Source organism: Saccoglossus kowalevskii, chromosome 13 (genome assembly GCF_978046115.1).
Source record: "Saccoglossus kowalevskii chromosome 13, keSacKowa6.1, whole genome shotgun sequence".
Lineage (NCBI taxonomy): Eukaryota > Metazoa > Hemichordata > Enteropneusta > Harrimaniidae > Saccoglossus > Saccoglossus kowalevskii.
The window spans coordinates 18,131,588-18,156,481 of NC_140653.1; the positions used below are offsets into that span (position 1 = coordinate 18,131,588).

A 24,894-nucleotide genomic window follows, 5' to 3' on the forward strand; every position below is an offset into this window, starting at 1 on the left:
CCATATATGTGATGTGTTAGTCATATCTCTTGTGCATAAAATGCCCGCATTATAGCTGTGCCGGGAAATACTAGTTTTGCCGTCAACTAGTGGAATTGTGCCATGTATTTGCGGAGTTTTGCAGTGAAACACCAGTAATAACATTTTGGTCGTAGAATGTTTGATTCATGCAGTCAAATGATGAAGTTTTGTCATGAAATTATTTGTTTTGCATGCAATATTAAAGGGTTTTCCGCAAAGTAGTAGTCGTCATTTGCAGTTGTGGGCCATCGTAGAATCGTTATCCCATTGACATCAAGTATTTAGTTAATTTGTTCACCAGGGTTCATGCTTGTGTAATCTGAAAGCAAACATTAACGATCCGCTGATGACACGTGACCTCTTGTCCCTTCAACCTTTAAGCTATTTTGATTAACTCATAGACGTGTTTTCAATGGTCGTCGATTAAATAGATTCCTCACAATCCGCATTGAGAGTTTACAAAAACTGTAAGGGATACAGCTCACATTTCAGTCATCTTTTTTGCGTTTAGTAATTTATTGTCATCGCCCTATACGATGCTGAATCTTGAAATCTTTGCCTGTTTAATTTTTATCTTTACTATACTCTACACGATTGTGAATATATAGGCCATCTTTGTGAAAGTTTATTGACCCTGTATATCCGTTTAATCACGGATCGTACGATCATCGCACACTCACCTTATCTCGTAGTAGCAAGACAAATTGTAATTTAAAGGGCGGTAGTCTTCGTGCCGCGTTCTGTTCGATATGGGACTCATAGGGACGTATACAACGCGTGTAAAATACATTGTTTATTTATATGAAATTCGAACACGCGCTGCGCGACGACCACCGCGCTTTAATATATAACCATAGCAACTGCATTTATATTTGATCATTTGTGCTTCCCAGGTCGACCCCCCGACAAATGCCACGTATCTAGATGTCATTTGTTTGTATTCGTGTGTCCCTAAACATGATTTAATCAAAGATGATTTGTAAATATATATTCTTTGGTGATAAAAAATAAAACCGAAATAAACGAAAATTTAATTGGTACAAAATAGGGTGTAGGGTAATTGCCACGGGAGTAATATTTCAGCAGCGTATTTTTATATTATAATAGTGCTGTCAGTACGTGTATCATTGATAATTTGATAGGACCATCCCTTCCTTTCATATTAATACACGCGGCGACTCGTTCTGCTGACATGTCACGTGACACGTGTACAATTTTCATTGATGGGATATGACGAGTTATTGATTAATTGATTCATCAGTGGATTACTTGTTTTATTCGGTCCGTTCAGAAATAGCATCCGTTTTATTTTCTGAATGACTGAACCATGTTTAATACGGCACCACGTGTACATGATGCCGGGTGTCGATATGGGGTCAAAAGGATATCGTCTTCACTCGTTTAACAATACAGACACAGTCTTTTTACTCTCTGAACTTTGCACTGAGTGATATTTAATATTAATCACATGTCACGTGATTTAGCGTAAGGGGGATATGTACACGACTAGCGTACGCTCCACTCACTCTGTTCTTCAACTCAGTGCCAGCAAGACCTGTCAGCCGCTCCATCCCAACCAACGTATTCAGATCACGACTATAGAAACACCATGGCCCCAACGTTTGAAGGAAAGTACAAACTTGAGAAGAGTGAAAAATTCGAAGAGTATATGTTGGCAGTAGGTAGGTAAATGACCACCAGTTTAGGCGAGGTGTAGAAAAATAGAGATGCAGAGAATCTGAGAGATCGACAGAGAACACCCGGTGCGCCATCCATCCTTGGCCGGATCGGACTCTGGATGAAACGGGATTTGTATTTGATTCTCAAGGACTGGCCATAGAATAAACATATGATACCTCGTGTTGAGTTGTCAGCTTATTCATTAAATTTTACTACATTCTACATTCTCTGTGTTTAGAAAACAATTGACGTTAATAGTTTGTGCAATATGAGTAGTGTATTTACACATGTTGGAGAGAGGTTTACACAGGCACATCAAGTAATATATTTATGGAAGCAATTTCTCGTTAAGTAGTCACCGCAATACTTCAACGTATGTTCAGTTTAATATTTGTTGTTCTGAATATCTCCCAGTCCTCTTGGGGATTTCGATTGGTTCATCCCTTGTCAGTGCACGGCGTGTAAGAGGATTGTTAATCGTTATATGTGGCAGTTGTTGTGAGCATATATATATGCTATTATTTTGTCTTGTATATCATAAAAATGATAGATATGAAGATATGATGCAATAATAAATATTGTTATCATTGTGCCAATTTTCACAGAACAGAAGAGTAAAGTTTTCGTAGTGATACATCTTATTTTAACAATCTATGCTAGCTTAGGGGGCCATCAGAAACTCAGGATAAATTTGAACACAGGAACTTCACTGACGGAGAAAGTATTGTCTTGTTCCGACTCCGAGTAAGAAAACAGTTGCCAGCACCCCGGGTTTAAAATGGTCGATCCCAGCTGCGACGATCCTACATTGTAGTTCATTGAACACGTGGTTTCTGCCGCCACGGCCCCAACAAATCCATTAATTTGGGTAATACCATTTCTTTTCAGGGGTGGGTTTTGCAACCCGCAAAATTGGAAACATGACTACACCAACGCTGACTGTTACCAGAGACGGTGATAAATTTGTGTGGAAATCAGAATCAACATTCAAAAACCAAACAGTAGAATTTACCGTGGGAGAAGAATTCGATTTCAAAACAATGGATGACAGGAATGTAAAGGTAAAGAAATTACCAACAAACACACAAGTCAAGTATTTCTTCCTTTGAGCACGTGTTGTACGTAATCCTGTTGAATTCACGCCGCGCTGTACAGTGCTAGTATATGTGTAGCACTGATATAATGCGCAAGTCATTAAAGTTTTATAGCAATGCGTACAGATAGTATTATCAGTTCATTTTAATCATCATCTGATCTCGACTAAGACACGTTTGGCATTTCCCGCCAAATTGTTCTAATCACTTCGTCTAGACTCTCCTAAACGCTTTGCATCCACGTGCATGCTACTACAAACACCGTGAGGGACGGTGGTACAAAGTAGAAAGCGCGCGGCAGGACGCAATGTGAAGGACATTTGAGATGTTAAACTGCCGTTTACATGATCACTGCAAATTAAATCTGTTGCCTAACCTCTGATATTACTTGGAAGCCAATCTGCTTTCACGGCAGTTTGGTTATTTGTTACGTCTCAACTATTGTCAAATTTGGTCACGTGAACATGCCGTCTGGATCTGTGTTGTGCATGGTCTACACTTATAAACGCAGCATTGCTGAAGACATGCATTTTTCAATATCGTTGTTTGAGACTGCATGTTGGAAGCCAAATTAGAATGTTGAAATTAAAATGTTGATTTTGCTGAACACACTCGTTCGATGAAAAAAACACAGGCTAATACGTATCTCATGTTTTTGTTTGGTACAGGAAAAACATTTTTACGTCATGACAAATCACAATCAAAATGTGTCATCAACATACAACAATACTTGTAACATTACATGTTCATATCCGTATTGTATCCGATTTAGTAGTTGGCTTAAAATAAATCTTTATATCCTTTAGCTTAGGTAATTTGACAGGACCATGAGCTATTTACATACATTACAAAACATTTCCCATTCAAATAACTGCCTTACGGCTGTACTCTCGGCATAAAAAAACTCTTTTGAAACGTCAGTGGCAGTTGAATGTAACCAGCCAATCAGCAAGCCCACGCAATGACATATTTTGAAAATGGAAACATCTCCTTTGCAGTGCAGAGAGTATCGCTTTAACACAATTTGATTTGGGGGCGAGATCTGAAATCTAGACTCTCTGAAACGCTATTTCCTGCATTTTTGAATGACAAATTTTGCTGACACAAATGGTTTCAGCTTGATTTGGGGGGCGACGCCCCTCTCATTTTTTTCGGAGGGCGACCCCCTTGTGCCTCCGCCAGTGACCTGAGTTGAATAAGATTTGTCCCCCCCCCTCATTTATATTAGCAAAAACATGTTGTGTCTTGTCTCAGACATGATCTACTGAGTTAGTCACATTGCATATGACAAAGTCGGATAGAGTTTATGGATAAAATCACTTGAAATTATTTGAAACTTTAAAATTATCTGTGACGGGGCAGTGTGGCATGAAGTGATATGAAAGCCAGATTCATTTTACTCAAGTTTTGCTTTAAGTTGAAATAAATAATACATTTATAGTTTTTAAATATTTATTAGTCTCATTTGCATACCAATAAGAATTTTCCAATATAGAGCTATGCGTTATACATCTTTGCCCACAGTGCGTTGTAACATGGGATAAAGATAAGCTGAAGGAAGTGCAGAAGCCAAAGCCTGGTGAAAAGGGCAAAGAAACAACTATAGTCAGAGAAGTCACTGATGATGGAAATATACTCATGGTGAGTTCTCTAGATTCAAAGTTTGTTTTTCATACGTCAGTTTTTGTATTGTTTACGGGCCGAGAACGTTTGCTTCCTGATACAAATACAGATCAACGTATTCAATTATTTTTGATATATCACATTTGCTTTATAACTAAAATAAATAAATAAATACATAAATACATAAATAAATAAATAAATAAATAAATAAATAAATAAATAAATAAATAAATAAATAAATAAATAAATAAATAAATAAATAAATAAATAAATCGGTGTTTGCAGTGGAATCAAATCATGTCTGGTTTCTGTCTGTTGGTCAACCACGTGGTCTCAACTTGATATGTCTGAACCTCAATGAAGCAATATGCAAATACAGCCAAATTAAAGGTAAATTCAGTAGTATTAACATGCAACCAACACGACCAATAAAGAAATAGAATATAAAATGCTCTTTCCAGTCTAGTGGTTTTAATCATCATTAAGCAAGTTTCATTCGGACCTCAAATTACTTGTTATAGTGATACAACATTAATTAACATACAATTATTAGATTCATAAAAAACAAATTATTTAAACTGTCAATATTCATCAGTTTAGTGTGTCGGGTTGAAGTCAAACCATTAAATAATCGGTAGCATAGTACGAAATATTAGTGGAGTAATATATGCCTGGTGCGTGGAATAAATACGATACAGCTGTAGATATATTGAAATGATGAACTCAAAATATAGTAGACTGTATTGTGGGCGATGTGAATAAAATGACTATGCGTGAATGGAAAGGATTATTAAAAACTGTACATATATAACACATCTGTGTAATTGAAATGCAAATTTATCTGAATCCAACATTATGCCAAATGTATCGGCTGTTTTAAAAAATAAAGAATATTTGACAGACAGCCCGTGCCCGTTATAGATAATCAATGTCTTTTACGGTGCCTTTATTTTGTCATTAACATGTACAATGTTCGAAACCACTTTCTTCCAATTGGGTTTTGTAATTTAGGTAATACCAGACATTGTGCTTTTTAAATACGAGATGCAGGTTCTAATTATGTTCGCATTTATATAAGATAATTTGTTTGTAATAAAAATAACTGACAGATTCGATTCATATTATTTAAAGCGATTGGTGCTTGACGGACACAAAGGAGCTGGCATTTAACTGACCTGACTTTAATTTTTTCACACTTTTAAGGTTAATGTTTTTTTTTTATTTATTCTTCGATTTTTGAAAACTAGTTGACAATGTTTAGACTAAACAGAGTCATTGTGTATATGACCTCCCCAGGCAAAATAATGACCAAAAACTGTTTCTTGGTGAACTAATATACTGAATAAAAATGTATTCCAAGTAAGTCAACATTGACTGCATCCTTATACACATTACATGTTCCAAAGTAGTACTGTATGAACTCTGTCTTTTCTTGGACTACATTGACCAAAGCTTAGATTACACTATCATGCCATCTTACTCGTAAACCGATGCTACTTAGTACTATGCAAATATAACTGAGGAGATAGTGTGATTACCAAACGCTTCAGCGTGGTATTAAGAGTTTGTTTTCAGGGGTGGGTGATACCAAGGTTGTAAATGGATGCACATATGGGGTTAATTCCTTGAATTGCAATATAGAGGGTTCAGGCTGAAATACAATATATAGTGTTTTCATGTTTCGTCTGATATTTCTGTGGTATTCTGCTGCTGTAAGTAATGCACGATTTGTTCCGAAATTCAGTATATTGTGTGTATTCCAGGGTTATTCGTTTTTTGCTGAAAACACCCCTATTTTTTAGTGGCAGAGTTTGAATAGTCTCACTCCCACTGGGCAATCTGCATTGTTGCTTGAATGTGAGTTAATTAAACACATTTTCCAGACCGGCGAAAGAGTATGCAACAGCCAATTTTAACAGCCTGTCACGTGATTTTAGTCTGAATGTCAACATGAAGAGGCTAGTCCATTTTACGCAGGAGTAATTGGGAGTAGAATATGTGAGGAATAGTATCAACAGAGATGTGTATAGTGAAAAGTAATATCTATCCTTCATTTACATCTCTGAGCATTTCTGTTTTAGTATATTGGTTTGAAAATGTTGAACTTGCATGATTTGCAATGTGTTTTTTTAATGGGACTCCCCTATTGATCGAATCCCGGGTTTGAACGAGAACGGCACACCACGTGATTCGTTTGAATACAATGCTGATGGCAAACATGCCGTGTTACTGCGTTACTCCACTGACGGGATGACTTACTGCATGCTACAACTTCGCTTGTGATGTTGCTTGTTAGCCATGGATTACATGAATCTTGATTACCAGTCAAATGTTGCTCATTTGACGTTGGTAATCTTTATTTGGAACTGAGTAACTTCCTGGTACTTCGTACTATGATAAAAATCAGTCAACATACATCAAGTTCTCTCAATCGTAGTATTCCATGTGATGTACACTTAATATGCCAAAAATGTTGCTGAACGATTTGAACTGAATAAAAATAGCAGACGAAAATTTGTTTACAAAATAAAAATACTTCGGTTGCCAATGAAAACCGGTAAAAAACAAGCAATATGTTTTCGGCTGTTATCATGGAAGGGACATGAACGTGAAGCTAACGTCTGTTTATAACTAAAACCGGGCACCTTATACGAGGTTTGCAAAATAACATGGCAGTCATTAGAAGTCACTTTATTTTATTGTTAGGACGTATTCAGCCGTTAAATGTATAATTTCCAATCGTTTTGTGATAGTATTTTCTAGATTGGAAGCAGCATTTACATTGTATTCAAAGTTCAAAGCTGCGTTGGGATTCCGTTGACAGTGGTAACAATGTCGGCGCCGGTGATCTCTTACCAGTGCGCAACGTAGCCAAAATAAAAGGCATGATCATTTGGGCACTGCTATTACAAGACTTTGGCTGTTGCCATGGTAGCGGTGGGTCAGGATTGTTTTTCCAACTAGTGATGGTACGACCTGCCTGTCAAGTATGAACCGTGACAAAATCAGCCAAGCCAAAAAAAAATCACAGAAGAGTTAAAAAGCCATTCCTGCTGAACAGTTACTCTAACTTCGGGGTCAACTTTCTCATTAATGAAAAAAGATATCAAAAATTCAAATAGTAACTTTTTGCTCACACTCCAGCCGAGTACAATGAGCTATGTCTGAGGTGTTGTATCACAGGGAGTTGGACAAACTTGTGTATTTTAATAAATTATTGAATAATAAAATGTTATATAACTTTTCTTTTACCCCCCTCCCCTTCCTGGTATCTATTTCAAGTATTTTTGTCAGGTTCAAATCGTTCACCAGCATTTTTGGCATGTTAGATGTACATCACATAGAACACTAGGATTGGGAGAACTTAATGTTTGTTGACCACCTGGAATCTGAGTTTTATAAATCTTGAAGGGCTCTCGGAAGATCCACCCGCTGCCTGGACCCGCAGTAAAATCTCCGATTAATATGGAGCCGCAACCATCAACATCGATATACCATGAGGTTTCTGCTGGCGACGTTGCGGCGTTACTCAGTTCCAAATAAAGATTACCAACGCCAAATTAGCAAAATTTAACCGGTAACCAAGACTCAGTCTATCCACGACAAGCAAGCAACATCACAAACGAGGTTGTAGTGTGCAGCTCACGAGCCAGCGACGACCGATTTCAACGAAAGTCATTCCGTCAGTGGAGTACCGCAGTTGCACGGCATGTTTGCCAATGCACAGATCTGTGGAGGAACTTTTAACTTCAACATCAACGGTGTATCGTAGTCGCCCACTTTAAGTTCTGGTTCTGTCGTGGTCCCAACTAAAGGGCGACAGTCGTCGTGTCGCGTCCTGTTCGATATGGGACTCACAGCGACGTATACAACGCGTGTAAAATGCATTGTTTATTTACATGAAATTCGAACACGCGTTGTGCTACGACCACCGCGCTTAAACATCCACGAGTTATTTATTCGGACAATGACTTAAATTAGACGTCTGATTATTTTATTTTCACACGTACAGCGACACGCGTTCTACACTGACAAGCGTTGCTAGGTCGCAGCACTGTCTTGGAGCATATTAATGGGCAATTGGGTTCCCCGATCTAAATTTCTATCCCGGTTTGTTGCACGTTCTTTTTTTAATATAAAATAATCAAATATGGGACATGTGTATAATAACAGAACCCCACACCCTCCCCGTGGCTTCGCTCGTGAAAGTACGGCAGCAGGATACACCGCATCACTCGTGAAAATAACTTCCATACGCAATGAAAGCCACGGGGAGGGTATCTGTCATAATACTTCATTATCACTGAAAACATTTTTCCCCTGAAATAAATTCCAGTGAATATGCCATTTCCCTCATACTATATTGAGACACAGCGCAGTGAAAATTAGATTCACATGTAATGCTTGAAAACATGTCAGCAAAAATAAATTAAGTGAAATTCTACGTGACTTCATAATAGTTGGAAATGAACACATTACACCCGACCCTACCACTCCATATACAATGTAAACTACACCCCAAAACATCCTTTCACCCACAGTTACTACCGTGTTTCACCAGTGTATTCTATTTGACGTCAGGAGAAATTGAAATAAACAATAATTTCAGCCTCTAGTTTACCACTGATTAAATAAACTACCTCGTCTTTATGTCAACTTGCAGTTATTCGTTGCCTACATCAGTGACTTCAAAATATATGTTTCAATCCCAGGAATTTCACTCGCTGTTAATTGCATGGGAGTGGCAGTCTTTAATGAATTTCTATTGTCATGTCAATTTCTTGCGATTACTCGAACATTAAGCTGTAACCACATACCGCCTAGGTGCTGTAATTAAATCCTGGTGTAAGCACCATATGAACTATGAACAATGCATGTGAAGCCAGCTGTGGGGTATATTCAATCCTATAGATTTCTCATTGTTTGGTAACTATTTGCTGCAAATGCAACAAAAATCAATATAAAAAATATTACCCACACAGTATTCTACAGGTTACTTGTTTTATTAATGTGGCGAGATGTTGTGTAACCTTTGACCCAATAGACTTTAAACTTGTGAATACAATATAGTTGATATCAATGAATTTCCCATCCGAAACACTGTGTAATCCTTTAGATATTTGTAATACTTTTTCGTGCCCGTCTAGAAATGCAGTATTTTGTGTAAAATGTTTATATTTTTTGTGACAAAATACGTCGATGGTGCACGAAACCCCAACAATTGTGATAATGAGTGATTTTGGCTGTAATTTATTTTAAGTGAAGTCACACATGTACCACTAGGGTATCTGTTTCATTCAGCGTCGTGGCGATTTACTTGCATGATAACATACCGCTATTTGCAAACGAAACTGTGCAGTTTCAGTCATGTTAGAATATGAGTATTTTAAAATAAACCACAAATTAAATCAATCTTTGATTTTATATATATATTTTTTAATTTGTGTGTGTTTTTTAGCTCCGCTGTCGACTTTGTCGAGCGGAGCTTATCATATGAGTGATTGTCCGTCGTCGTCCGTCGTCCGTCGTCCGTGTCAATGTTTTACTTTTTCGACTTCTTCTTGAAAACTACAAGCCTGAATGCTTTGATACTTGGTGTATATGTACCTTGGGTAGACCTTTCTCAGATTTGTTCATTTCATTATCATATCTTCAATTCTCTAATTTTGGTGAATATTTTTGTCATTTTTGGTAAAAAGTGATATTTTCGACTTCTTGTTAAAAACCACAAGTCCAATTGCTTTGATATTACATATATAGGTACTACATGTGGACCTCTCTCAGATTTGTTTATTTTGTAATGATATCGTCAATTCTCTAATTTTGGTGAATATTTTTGTCATTTTTGGTAAAAAGTGATATTTTAGACTTCTTGTTGAAAACCGCAAATCCAATTACTTTGATATTACATATATAGGTACTACATGTGGACCTCTCTCAGACTTGTTCATTTTGTAATAATATCTTTAATTCTCTAATTTTGGTGAATATTGTTGTCATTTTTGGTATAAAGTGATATTTTCGACTTCTTGTTAAAAACGACAAGTCCAATTGCTTTGATATTATTACATACATAGGTACTACATGTGGACCTCTCTCAGATTTGTTCATTTTGTAATGATATCTTTAATTATCTAATTTTGGTGAATATTTTTGTCATTTTTGGTAAAAAGTGATATTTTCTTCGTGTTAAAAACCACAATCATTTATGGTGAAAAATGAGTCCCATTGCATTTATACTATGCATATTGTTCATTTTCTAATGATATCTTCTGTTCTTTAATTGAAATGTGCATTGCTAACAGCGGAGCTATCTCGGCCGAGGGGCTGCTTGTTTAGCTCCGCTGTCGACTTTGTCGAGCGGAGCTTATTATATGAGTGATTGTCCGTCGTCGTCCGGCGACCATCGTCCGTGTCAACTTTTTACTTTTTTGACTTCTTCTTGAAAACTACAATTCTTACTGTTTTGATACTAGGTGTATATGTCTTGGATTTGTTCATTTCGTGATGACATTTTTAATTCTCTAATTTTGATGAATATTTTTGTCGTTTTTGGTAAAAAGTGATATTTTTGACTTTTTGTTGAAAACCACAAGTCTGCTGGATTTGATACTATACATATAAGTACTAGAGGTAGACCTCTCTCAGAATTGTTCATTTTCTAATGATATCTTCAGTTCTTTAATTGAAATGTGCATTGCTAACAACGGAGCTATCTCATACGAGGGGCTGCTTGTTTATTATTATACTTTATCAGTTTATTTATTGGTACCGGTGTTTCTTTTTTAAATAACATTAATTCTTGTTTATTTTGTTTTATTTTTCAGACTTTGTACATCGATGATGTTGTATGTACACGTCTTTACAAGAAATTGGAATAGAAATATTCTAGACAGGAAAAAATTGCAAAATACAACCATAAAGAATTGCGTGTAGTTTGTAATTACAAATGTATAGTGACACATAGTGTGAATATTCTCAGTCATAGGTGCTATAAGCTCCCATTTACGCTTTACCTTTAATTTGTATCTTAGGCCACACTCCACAAAATTTGTATTTGTTGAGCAGCATTTTATTTGTGTTTATAGAGTTATTTTTATTACAAAATATGGGATCTTAAGATTTTAGTTGGAAGTTATAATTTGTATCATTAAATATGCATACATTTTTCAACCAACGTGAAATGTACATGTATTTGTTTTCAACCCAAATGAAATGTACATGTATGTGTTTTCAACTAACATGAAATGAGCATTAGTATGGAACTTGATAAATTAAATGACAATTAAACAATTGATGTTGTGTTTTGCTGTGTTATAGGAAATTGAATTTCACTATTGTACTTGTTGCAGATACAGGTGAATAATTAAATTAGTATCATGCATTGTGTTCTAAAATATTAAAAATGAAATAATGTCTAACGTTTGTGCATAGCATAGCACACTGGCATTCACGCATTACCTATAAGTGCTAAACAGGATGTACAAAAATCACTTTAGGTGTTCAATGGTAACTTTATAGCAAGTGGAAAAATAATAACTAAGAAAGTATATTTAAAAAATTAAAGATAATGTCTACACTGTACAGAAAGTTCATGAGTTATTCAACCAAAGTTCTGCATCCTTTACTGTTTGTGCATTTATTTGGTAACCTATGTTAAAAGAACATCTTCGTATTACCAGGATGTTCCCTGAGTTCAGTTTTACCACAGCCTGACATAGTTATCTGAGGAATGCAAGAGTCGATTGTGAGTTTAGTACGCCCTCGACGATGTTTTATAATATATGCCGTAGGCGGCGGTATAAATAAAAGGCGCAACGTTGTTTGCATCCTTGTTTTGTGGCACGTTTGTGTTTTATTGCCGAAACATTAACGACCCGATTTTCCGGATCAACACCAGTTAGTAAATCGTTGAAATAAGTTTACGAATTTAGTAGATTATTGCAGCAACGAAAAGTGGCAATGCTATTTCACCCAATCTCCACGAATGAACTGTCCATCCACTATCAGTCGTCTGTAAATGTGATGTTCAAAACGTATCTACGACGTGATCCCCCCCCCCCCCCATGACGTCAAAGTTTCATGAACATATATCTAGTGTGAGAATAGTGAACCTTAGAGAGAAACGAAATAGTCCAGTTTCATATTACGGCCAATTCGATATTAGTCCCTGATTTGCTTTATTAAATTACATTTTGTATAACAGCCTTTGTCACGGTCCTACTGGCGGAATCTCTCTGACGTCGCTCGTGAACTTACTTGCCTTCACAGACCATTTCCAGAACTGTAATCGCATCATTTTATTTGTAATAAAACAATAAAACATGTATTACCACAGTCATAGTGAAAAAATGTAATACATCAAAAATGTACAGAAAATATAGTTATCGTAATCCGTCATCCGTGAGCAGCTATTTTGATCCACCTGGACATCTCAGTATCCTAGTTATCTCGGGCATGCGCATTCGCATTTTTCTGAGTTGGAATGCTTATGCGAGAGTGAGATTGAAACGGGATCTTGGTTTCATGTCACCGTAGTTGCAAACCCCAAGTAATATACCTCTGATAAAATTTATATATATTGTAACATGCTTACATGGTATTCTCGGGCGGACATCCGGGCAACCATCATGGTGAAAACAAAGGCCGAAAACTCTCAGAAAACGGTACTTTGGGATGGTTTTTGGGACTCCCCTGAACAGTGTAACAAGATTACCCCTGCGTGTGTAACGCATATAAATTTGATTGTTCAAGATTACTTCAAAAATGAGTTCCCGTTGTTTTCTCGAGTTTTCACCGGCCTTTCGCTCGGTGTTCCGCGTTCCTCAGCAGCGCGCGCAGAGCCCTTAGTACAGTGGTGCGCGTCTTAGCAACTTGGAACGTCTTGTGACGTAGCTCCGCCCTCGAGGATTGGATAGCATTGGTATATTGTTGAATATGCTCACTTGGTGTTTGTCGGACTGGGATTTTGAGTACAGTTTGAGAATATGGTCCCTTCCATGGAATGAACACCATGCGTCTCATTACGTGTGGTTGAGTACTCCAGTCTGAGTCTGAATTTGAACACTTCAGAAACAAACAAATTTCAGATTAAAATGGGCCTTATTTTGGCGTCTGCGGAGTAGTTGGAGACCGAAGACTGCCACTTGAGGGCGTCGTAACCCGGATCTAAAGCAAACACTTTCAGATAGAATGAACATAGTTCAAAGCAATATGATCGGTAGGGTGGTCAGTGACTATTTTCTGGTTCCATTTAGCGAACAAGCATGCAACTTGAACCTAGATTGTCCTAGTATTACCAAAGCAAATACCCAATCTTGTAGTAACAACCAAGGTTGTCAATCCATACAAACTTTACTTGCCGTGAACGAGATGTCAATTAGTCCAGCGTCTCCAATGAACATTTTAACACCTTCTCGAAAAAGCTTTTCCTTTGAGATCAAAGGAGATATATCAAAAACCAATTATGTCCACGTCGTGTTATTGTCCTTCAACGTACCTTCATTGTAAGACGAACGTAGTCTCTAGTTCGTCCGTTATTGAAACCCAGCAGTATTTCCGACAGTATCAGGAAGGGGATGGGATACTCTTACACATAAACACCCCGAATAGAAATTAAACCACGTGCTGACACAACGGGTGGGTGGGGGGTGGGGGGAATTGTAGTATAGAATTGTGGTCCAATGTGCCCTGGTAAAAACTGGGATATTACTAGGCCTGTGTACATTTTTAGTAGTACTAGTTTGGACGTGTCTCTTCTGATGGTTGCCAAACTTAGTTATACTTACCAAGGTCGCCATACGACTGCGTCGTATGAAGCATCTGAGTCAATAAATGAGATCTAGTCCGTGAAATAATAAAAAAATCTAGATTGTCTATAGAGGGACTGTGATTTGAATGATGTCACCCACGCTCAATACCTAATTCAACCGAGCAACTTAGTAATGTGCATTTGATATATGTTATGCTCTAAATAATTTCGATGCTCATTTCTAAGGATAATATCTTCGTATGCTTGATAGTAGCATTTCATTTTTTTTCAGATTGAAATTATATATATATTATTAAACATGTTATGATTTACTGGGAACAATAATCATTATTTGAACTTTATGAGCTCGTCATTATACCTAGGATTAACTAGTGTTTTGTTCATATTTGATTCATTGGATCTAAAGTACTAAACGTAATCTTTCGCACGGATACTTCAAGTTCTGTTAAGCAGCTCGTTCCTTGTTCTATGGCGAACATATACACCAGCAGCATTCGAATGACACAGTCGGTGATTCCCACCCCCACATCTAGTTCAATGTCGAATTAAATGGGGGTTGTTAAAGTTGCATTCGAAGATCATTCATGGAGCTGTATTGGAGTTATTATTATTACAATGTGCACGTGCGTAAATTACAAGATCCCAATAAAGCTACCTTAATGTTGTATGTGTGCAACATTGGCATTCCAGGCCTGTGGAAGTAACTCGTAATAAACAATTAAACTAATTACGGCGACACATTGGAAAAAAAACAAACATATTGTATTACTGCTGAGGTTTGAAGTCAAATATTTATGACGATGGTTTTTAATCACTGGATACACCATGGAAGGTAGTAGGAGCTACCTTCAATGAATACGCTCACGTAAATGTTCTAAAACGTTTATGATACCCTTCTCCCTCCCCACGGGCCTTGCCTAACTACCCCCACATGCGTATATCCCGCGAAGACAACGACATTTCCCATGGGTCCGATTTAGGTAACGTTAGATACCCATTGAAATGATCTATTTTCACACTCACTGTTAAAAAGGTACCAGTAAGTGTAGTAATCACACAAGCACGCACCGAGCGAGGGTTTAAGAACATACACACAATAGCGTTTTAAAAGCAATAACATAGTTTGGACCACAACCCCATTAAAGCGATACGCCTTGTCCATTCAGGCTATTAAAATGAACTAAAGTTTCAACAATCGCTCGTTAGTCGAATTCAGGAAGAACTGGAATTTTTCTAATTGCCTAATTTAATATTTATTTACTGCTTTCAGAAAGGAACAAACAACGTTAATGAGAACGAGAAACGAAACAATGCATGAAAGGGCATCGGATGGTGGCGAATTAACAATTCACGCTACTGTGAGCGAATATGGTTCAACACTGTTATTGAATCACGTGTATTCGTGATCGAAGTTCGATGCAAAACTTTGAACACGGTACGCTTATGTGTACGTTAATTACCTACGCAATTATATAATTATAGCTGGATTCCCACTTTGTATGATCAGAACAGATATAGAACGTCTTCGTCCTAGTTGACCAGTGCTAATCATAATGGCTTTGAGTTTTGTACAGTTCACGAGAAATCAGATCAGAATTCTAAAATCAAACTTCTAAAATAAATATGGTGGCCTTTAATGATTACAACTTAAATTACATTTTATTTGGTTATTACATTCATTATAGGTATATGGTTAGTTTTATTGTTTGCCAAACCCACTACATGATTTTATCATTTTATCAGGGAAATCAAACTAATCTATTGGCGGTTGGAGGTGTTTCGCTTATAAACACAAGCGGGAATGCATTACTATCAGGCGAATAGCCTAGAATAACATGTGTGCCTGAACGCAGAATTCGAAGTCGCATAATTAGGACGATATGAACGCACCTACTCTCCGATAGTAATTAAAAAGTGAATGGCTTTTGAACTGCACTGTATAACGTATCTGTCCGAGATGTAATTGTAATGATTCAAAAATCATGTGAAAATTAATTTTCCAGAACAAAAAAAGTCGACCATATTGGCTGTAGTTAACATAGAAGTTATTCTACGTCATTACCACATGTGCCCTCTGAGGGACTGTCTCATTATCATAGACTGACCGTTGCGCTTATAATGTTGTGTACAACTACGTGCTATTATGTGATAAGAAAACACAATAACTCCGTAACAAAACAGACGTTAACAGTGACATAAATTTGTCAATTGCCTGTATATGCATTCATTTATTTATCTAAGATTTTTTTAAACATTTTAAACAGTTTCCCGGAAACCTCAACTATGTACCTGTCCATTTCGCCGTATCAAAAGGTAATTGGCGTGCTATATTAGTTAACGCACTCACATCGCGCCAGCCGATCCCCAGAGCAGACTACCCATACAATAGTACGAATTCGAATACGTTTTTTCCCCGACAACCCGCACTCTAGCCTATCGAATAAAGACGATGCCGAACAGTCGACCCCACGAATTTTACTCGCCTCAGTGAACGTTAAAATTTTGGCTTACATTGACTCCTTTATTTGAACTGTCTATAATAAGAGATGATAGAACTGAGACTTTCAGATCACTATGGTTTGTTGCCTGTTAATCCATGGTTTTAACAAACTGAATAAAACAAACCCACGTAACCGTCATATCTGTTAAATGCATCGGTTATGTTGTCGTGTTTTTCATTTAACCTCACTCTGTATCTTTATTGAATATGTAGACATATTTCAAGAGTACCCGCAACCGTTCCTGAGACATGCTGTAACAACTAAAATAATATTTAAACAAGCAGGCCAATGTTCTCTACAATTCTTTGCAGCCATTTTCAGGGTTTTCAGTGATGAATGCAGTTTTTTTACAGCCAGGTGAAAACGTTTTTGAAATAGAACTTCCAATATATAAATACAGGTGTCCTACTTCACAACAAGCGACAAGGACATTTGGTTTCGAACACAAAGACAACATTTCGATTGGGGAAAATAAATCCACTTGCCGCGAGGTGTAAAGACAAATAGAACATATACAAACAACAAATCAGAGTAATGGATGTAGAGCTCACTAAGAACACACATTATGATAACTTAATTTATTAAACTACTTCTAAATAAGAGGAAATTGGCTCAGTACCCATACGCTCCGTGTGGTGATTCATACGCTGGGTCCACAATAAACTATTACTCGTATTCCATTAACGAAGAAAAATGTTTATACGATTGTATACGATGTCGCTGTTTAGCTTGCTTAAATATCATCGACCTGTTTCTACAAACTTTTTTTTAGAAAATAGTTTTTGGTTTACACATGTGAACAAATCTGAACACGAAACTATACGCGCCGTGTTCGATAAGAGCTTCATGCGACGTAGGCAGCGAATGTAATAAAATGATGTACATTTTTTGTTAAACGTGGAATTGGAACTCGAGCGGCGGACGAACATTTCCATGTGCTATATTAATTATACGTAATACCGGTTAGTTTTACCAAGCGCAATACCAATATTTGACCAATAAATATCCGTTATACATTAACTTTAACGTAACAGACGGACATAACCAGTGGGCGGGGAACAGTTGGATCTGATCCGGTAAAGAGTTCGAGTTGGCGAAGTTCATCGACATTTATCGCGGGTTCATAGCGTTATCAAATAAGCGCTTCGAAGGACGTGACATCGGGGTTTACAAATTTATAAATACCTCGGGTTAGATTCAAATTTGAAGGACATGAAACAAAACAACAACAATTTTCTAAATTATCCAGTTAATGGTGTAGACATCCTCCGAACAAATTCCCTTACACTGTATACTCAATTCGAAAAGAATAGGTAAACGAACACCGTGTTCATGGCCAATTCGAAATAAGAGTTTCATTTGTCTGATTGCTAAATGCCAACACGTTCACATATGTGCTGAAAGAGTGTGGTATGTGGGGGGGGGGGGGTAAAAGTTACTTGAAAATAACAATTTCAGATCATACACAGACTTCAGACAAACATATGTTGATTTCCATCGAGCATTCCGTCTCTCACTCACATTTGATCGTAGGTTGAAACGTTCCTGTCATCACGAAGATTCGTGTGCGATATGGGTGCTATCGCTGGCGGATAACTGGGGACTAATTTGCAAAATGCAACTTGAAAAGGACTGTAATTTGTGCAATCACTCTCAAACTGACATGAACCAAAATAATGTAATACAAATATTGAAGAGTCCTATCGCAATAAGTTCTATCATGTGGCATGGGGTGTAAAACATTCACCCAGCAGTGTAATTGTTGCTTTTTTGTTTTTCTTATAAACTTGACAATGACGGGGGCTGGGCAAGACATTCTGAACTGGTGACATCCTAGGCAATCTAAATACCCCCCCCCTCAATTTTCACGGCACATAGTTGATAAAGACCGTGTAACCACGTATACAGTAGTAAACCAACATACGACACACAAGTATATTTTAATTTAAATATATTTTATTCTACCGACCTGCAATAGCATGAGTTCAAATAGTCATTTACAATAAAATTTATCGAATAACGAGTTGCATTTCTCATTTTTTTGTTAGAAGAATCTGAGAAACACTGGTCATTTATTGTTCATACGACAACAAAGACATCGAATGCTTTGCGATCTGTTTGCGTATTTTTGTCGGGTTACCGTCACACATCGAAATATAATTTTTTATAATGCCAAAAATCGTTGAAATTGTAGCATGATTTAATTATTAATGTGTGTGACAGAATTGATGACAAGATGTATTTACAATTTGAAAATGATACAAAAACATTAGTGATTGGTTTGGATACAAGCCGTGAAACGTATTACCTTTACACGTGACCGACTTACTTAACAAAAGCGTTTCACAGAGGTAAAACTTTATACTTCAAATTATGAAAAAAGTTTGTTAGAAACTCTGATAAAAATAAAATCTAGAATATGACATAAGATAACCAATTGTACTTTAAAATGTCTATAAAAATGACGGGCTATATTCCAGGTAATCTTATAAGCTTGGAGGGGCGAGTCTGTTCATGTGGTGGAATTGTCTGTCGCTTCCAACATTTACGTAGGAAAATGGTTGCTGTAATCGTGAAGACGCCTGGTAGTTGGGTATCGTTGTTGATCGCGTCGTTGGTATACCTTTGAATTGATCTACGAAGTACGCGCTAGAGTTTATTTGTGAACGCTGGTACAGTGACGATGGATAGTATGCTGTATTGCATGATGACGACAAAGCGCTGTTCAGGCCGTTCCAGGAATCTGTGTGATGGTTTTCCATCGGTCTTGCTTGCACTGGAATGCTGTCTATACCCTGATAGCTGCAAGCTGGTGCAGCAATCCCGGAGCCGAAAAGATTGAAATGTCCGTATGAGCTAACGTGCTGGATTTGTGCCGGTTCGTTCCTCCTACGTCCCAATTTGAATCGCTTTGCCCGTCTTAAATAACTTCCATTAGCGAACATATCCCGTGCAGCGGGATGCAACGCCCAATAGTTGCCTTTCCCTGCTCTACCGGGGGCACGGGGAATCTTCACAAAACAGTCATTCAAAGACAGATTGTGTCGAATCGAATTCTGCCACCTTTGTTGGTTTTCTCGGAAATACGGGAACTTGTTCATGATGAATTCGTATACCTCATTCAAAGTCAGCATGCCATCTTGGGCATTCTCCAGTGACATGGCTATCAAAGCAATGTACGAATACGGCGGCTTGACATCGGCGAATCTCCTCTTCTCATTCGTTAAGGATGACTGTGACGAGGAGGAAGCTGCGCTACTGGAAGAAGGTGACGGCGAGGGAGCACTTTCTAAAACGTGCTTGTCCGGCTCACCGCATGGTATTGATACGAACTGGTTAGCATGGACAGCCTGGTTTCCCTGTATCATTTCTCTGTAGGTATGTTCTTCATCTGTGTACAGTTGAGTGTTGTAGTTGAACGCCATCGTAGTGTGATGTAGGTGTACAGTCGGCAGAGGACGAATCGAGCTCTTGTCGGAACCTCGTACACTGCGTACTGACACCGATTTACGCAAACCGTTCCCTTTTTGTTGAGCAGACAAGACTAATAAGATTTGTTAGCTAACTCAGTATAGGGTTTGTGGTGACCACGCTCTGAATATGGATGAGATTAAGTCACATTGTTTGAGGAGCTAGAGGGGCATTTAAAGATCGCCACCCACTGAGAAGCCTATTCAAACATACAATGCGTAACACAATGACTTGACGAATATGGGACCATCTCATTAAGACTTCAACAACGTATCGATCGAACGATAAACGTGTTGTTATCATCTTCTTGTCTTGCCCTGCCCACGTCATTACCAAGTTTATAAGAAAAACATGAAAACAACAATGACACTGGTGAGTGAATTGTTTTACACTTCATGCTACACAGAACTTATTGCGATAGGACTCTTCAATATTGTTGTTACTGTATTGTTGATGTTAAAACAACTTGATGAACTAGTCACAAAAAAGCATTATGACAATTAATATTGTGGACTTGTATGTGAGATTTGTGCTACTATCTTTTAAAATGTTGATGTGATGCCCGACACACGTGTTAATAGCATACGGACAACGTGGATAAACGTGTGTTTTAATTTTGTTTTTATAACTCAACATTGGAATCGCGCCAGATTCCAGTAATACTACACAATAATCGTCAACTTCGAGCTCATAAACATGTCTGTTTTAGGGTATTTTACATTATTTTGGTTCATGCCACTCGCGGCGTTATTATTATTTAAATATTTGGCCAGATTCCCGGCGACGCGATTAGTGATTCCTTTGAAATCTCATTAAGTCGTTATTGGAAGCATATAAACAAGCATCGTGAATCACTTAACTAAGGTGTGGATTATCTTTTTGTGTTCATATGAATTATACATGAGGGTATTGTGAGTAGGTTTGGAACAAACAACGCAATTAAAATACAGTGTCGTCAATATTTGTATCACTTCAACTGAAGTATACATTACGTGTCAGTTTCATCGGAGGAAACCAACATGTATCCCGCTGACATCTACGAAATACAACATTGTTCAAACTTTAAAAAAGACATCACATCAGCTACTACTGCAAAGACGCCGCCTTCCGGTGTTAGGCGGCAAAGTTCAAACGGGATCGCCAGTAGGTTAATCGACGAAATGTCGTCAATTGAACAGAGATAACTTCTAATTGGTGTCGGCGAACTTTGAGCTAATTACTCTCATTAATACCGGATTTATTAGTATTTGTGGTAACCGTCCAACAACACCGGGCGGGACGAGTAAAAGACAGTGAGAGAGCGATTGTTACTACTTGAATTTCGTTACATTTGGTTGCAGTGGAATGACAAACATGGCACTCCCTGTGTCATCATTACATTCTTCAACACCCGACATAAAAACACAACGGAACACAATCAAATAATCCGACAACAGGTGGGTGGATATACGCGAACTGAACACTATGTTTAAGATTATTTGTTGTACTATAACTACTCAGGTCAACAACTGAATTTACTTCAAATAAACAGAATGTTGCGATTTTCATTCATTCCTACAACTCCATCACGCTCTTACTTGTTAGTTGTGCTCTTTGTTTCTAATTATTATGTTTAGCTCGATCACGTGACCACGGTGCGCCATATTGCTCAACGTACCATTTGTATTCAGATTAAAATCTGTGACTACAATCAAAACAAATGATCAGATTTCAACTACTTTTTGTGGAGAAAAAAATGAACCACTTAAAATGAACCACTTACTATTGGTTCCAATAGCAAAAAGAGGGGGGCAAGGGGGCAGCTGGCACAGTTTTATGGGAAACTGAATAAAAAGAGCTTTTTACAATTTATTTACAAAGAAAAAAAGACGTTTTTACAGTTTACAGTGATAAAAAATGGAACATTAAATGGTCCGAAGAGCTCTCCGACTCAAATTCTGCGCCGTTGCTGCGCTGCAATATTTGATTGATTACGTTGTACGTCTAGCCTGTGATTACAGAATTACGGAATTTATTTTTTCAATTTACGTTGTACAAACAAAAAAATATTGCAATTACGTTGAACGAAAAAAACCCTTGCCCCCTCCAAAAAAGGCTCGTCATATCTCAAAATTCCGTTGAATTATATATGAACAACACAAATCGTATGTAGGCACAACATTTTATTTATTTACCCAGTAATTATAGGATTGAAGATTCATACTCGTACGTCTGTCTCCTGTCAACGCACCCAGTGAGCATTTACAAACTCGGTAATAAGAGATTGCACAACTCAAGCATACTCATGTAATGAGATGAATATGTCAACTGTCCCGCGGAAACCTCTACTCTTTATGATAAGAACAACTGGATCTTTTATGTGCACTGAGGATAGGACGTGTACCGACACTGGTCCCACAATCCCCATCCGACGGAAAGGACGTCGTTCTCCCAAATACGAATGCCACAAGCCATAGGCAGAATGTATTCTTTTTGTGCTTTTGAGTGTGCAGCCGACCACGAGTGTTGAACCTAAAACCTTCTTGAAATGAGTACTTTAATGTTTGTAAGAATTATCAGAAAATCCAGATAATAATGCTATCACGTGGATTCTCATTGAACTTGTTCAATTTTTACATTTTCAGTCAGATTTTATCCAAAAAATATTTCGTACTACATAAAAAAAAACACGAAAAATTGCTATGTGAACGTCAATCCCTATGTGAGAATTTGGAGAAACAAGCTGGTTATAATTTTTTCACCCCTGTTTGGATTATTTAATTACAGTACACCAGTGAGAGTCATATGAATTCAAGATATCTCAACGGTCACCCTTGTCAGCGTGACGGTAGACTGGCTCAGTCGTGGCGATTTTATTGTCCCATATGATAATTCCTTTAGAACGAGTTTGTAGAATCTTTCCCACTAACGCGAAATGCAATTTCCCGGTTGACCATGATTTAAGAAGAAAATAAAATAAAAAGTGCAAAAAATTGTAGGCGAGAAAATTAGGTGGTGAAAAGGCCAAAGTACAAATACCCTCTCCCGGGACCAAATAATCCAAGGTGGCTGACATTGGCTGAATATTGACACAACGAAAAATAATCTAGAAGACTGATCTACTGAAAGTCGAAAATTGATAAAACGTGGCGAATTTATTATATTAACCAGGCATTCTATTCGGAAACTGTTCTTCACCGAAATGCGAGCGTAACTAGTTCGGGGGAGGAGAGGGGGATAAAAAATTTAGATGAATCTATATAACAACCTATCAATCGCATCATCTGATGTGCGTGGGAAGCCATGTACACCGCGTTTTCACTGAGCGTGAAAATATGGACTTTGCGCATCGTGACAGTGACCTGAGTGACGCTGATCTGGGGACGAGCAACGATAGACAACTTTTTCGAAGCAAGTACACTCTGACGTGAACGCAATTAGCGTATGCACAACTATTTCTGTTTTCCTTTATCGTGCCGACAGAGTTCAAATCCCCTTAGGGATATCAGTGTCAGTATAACTGTTGTCTTACACCTACCTCGGCGTAAAAACAGTCGGGAACACAAAAACCGAGCGGGACCTAAACGCCATAATCTCTCTGCGACCATGTGCAACAAATTTGCAAGTGAACTAGACCTTGAAACTTCATATGAGTGCCATGGTAAATTGAATTAACGCGCAGGTGTGCACAAGGTATATATATGGAATCCTCGGGGGCGGAGCTACGTCACAAGACGTTCCACGTTGCTACGACGCGCACCACTGTACATGCATTTCTATGGGCTCTGTGCGCGCTGCTGTGGAACGCCGGTCGAGCCGGTGAAAATTCGAGAAAACAACACAAACTCAACTTTGAAGTAATCCCGAACAACCAAATTTATATATGTTACACACGTAAGACTAATCTTGTTACACTGTTCAGATGAGTCTCAACAATCATCCCAAAATACCGTTTTCTGCGAGTTTTGGGCCTTTGTTTTCACCGCCTCCGGTTGCCAGGCGGTGAAAATGCCCGGATGTCCGCCCGAGGATAATCAGCAAATAGATTTATTATAATGACATCATATCTACTAAATTCTCCACAATGAATTAAAATTTGACTTCTACTATTGAAATAAACTTAAATTGTAAACTCTAAGTTTTGGTAAAAAAAAAAACCAACAATATATATATATATCATGAATTGTGCAATATATCCTGGCATACACGCTCTCGGCTGCGGTGTGAGGGGGGGGGGTAGTTATTCCTGAATATAGTTGTTAAAATCGAAATGTATATTATTATGATATTTCAGCAGCCAAGGTGTGTCAACTTTTGATGATTAAAAAGTACACACGCGGCTGAAATATTTGGTTTATCGAAAAGTTGCCCTTCTACGGATTAGTGCCATTGTGCGCATTCTCCAGTAGATTCGATTTACAGTCTCTGTCCCACGGGTACAGTTTGTTATGCTGCCCTCAACGGCAATTGTGATACTAGTCAGTGTAGCGACAAGAGCCTTACATCCCTCGAAACGGTGGTGTAAACGCAATATTATGTGATCGTTATCTTTTTTTTTTAATTACTGGACACAGCCTATGCCGGTGTATCACGAGCTGACACACGCTTAAATATAATAAATAGGTAACAGCTGCTAGCACTGATTAAATATGATATGAGGTTGGTTATATAGCGTGTATTATTTAAAAATGTCGCTCAGCATATTTATATACTGTAAAGGTAGTAATTATTCACTGGGTTTTAATTTAGCTTA

General features: G+C 37.7%; 2 protein-coding genes across 2 annotated transcripts; one reads left to right on the plus strand and one right to left on the minus strand.

Moving 5' to 3' along the window:
* Positions 1-1,527: 1,527 nt before the first annotated feature.
* On the plus strand, positions 1,528-11,713 carry LOC102803436 (fatty acid-binding protein, brain-like). Its single transcript, XM_085506737.1, has 4 exons — positions 1,528-1,703; positions 2,590-2,762; positions 4,320-4,436; positions 11,246-11,713. Exons 1-4 carry the CDS (start codon positions 1,631-1,633, stop codon positions 11,297-11,299), a joined length of 417 nt encoding a protein of 138 aa, XP_085362863.1. The 5' UTR covers positions 1,528-1,630; the 3' UTR covers positions 11,300-11,713.
* Positions 11,714-18,629: 6,916 nt separating this feature from the next.
* On the minus strand, positions 18,630-20,176 carry foxA/B (fork-head box A/B transcription factor). The gene has a single exon (NM_001171205.1). The coding sequence runs from the start codon at positions 20,114-20,116 to the stop codon at positions 19,178-19,180; it is 939 nt and encodes a 312-aa protein (NP_001164676.1). The 5' UTR covers positions 20,117-20,176; the 3' UTR covers positions 18,630-19,177.
* Between the last annotated feature and the right edge of the window lie 4,718 nt (positions 20,177-24,894).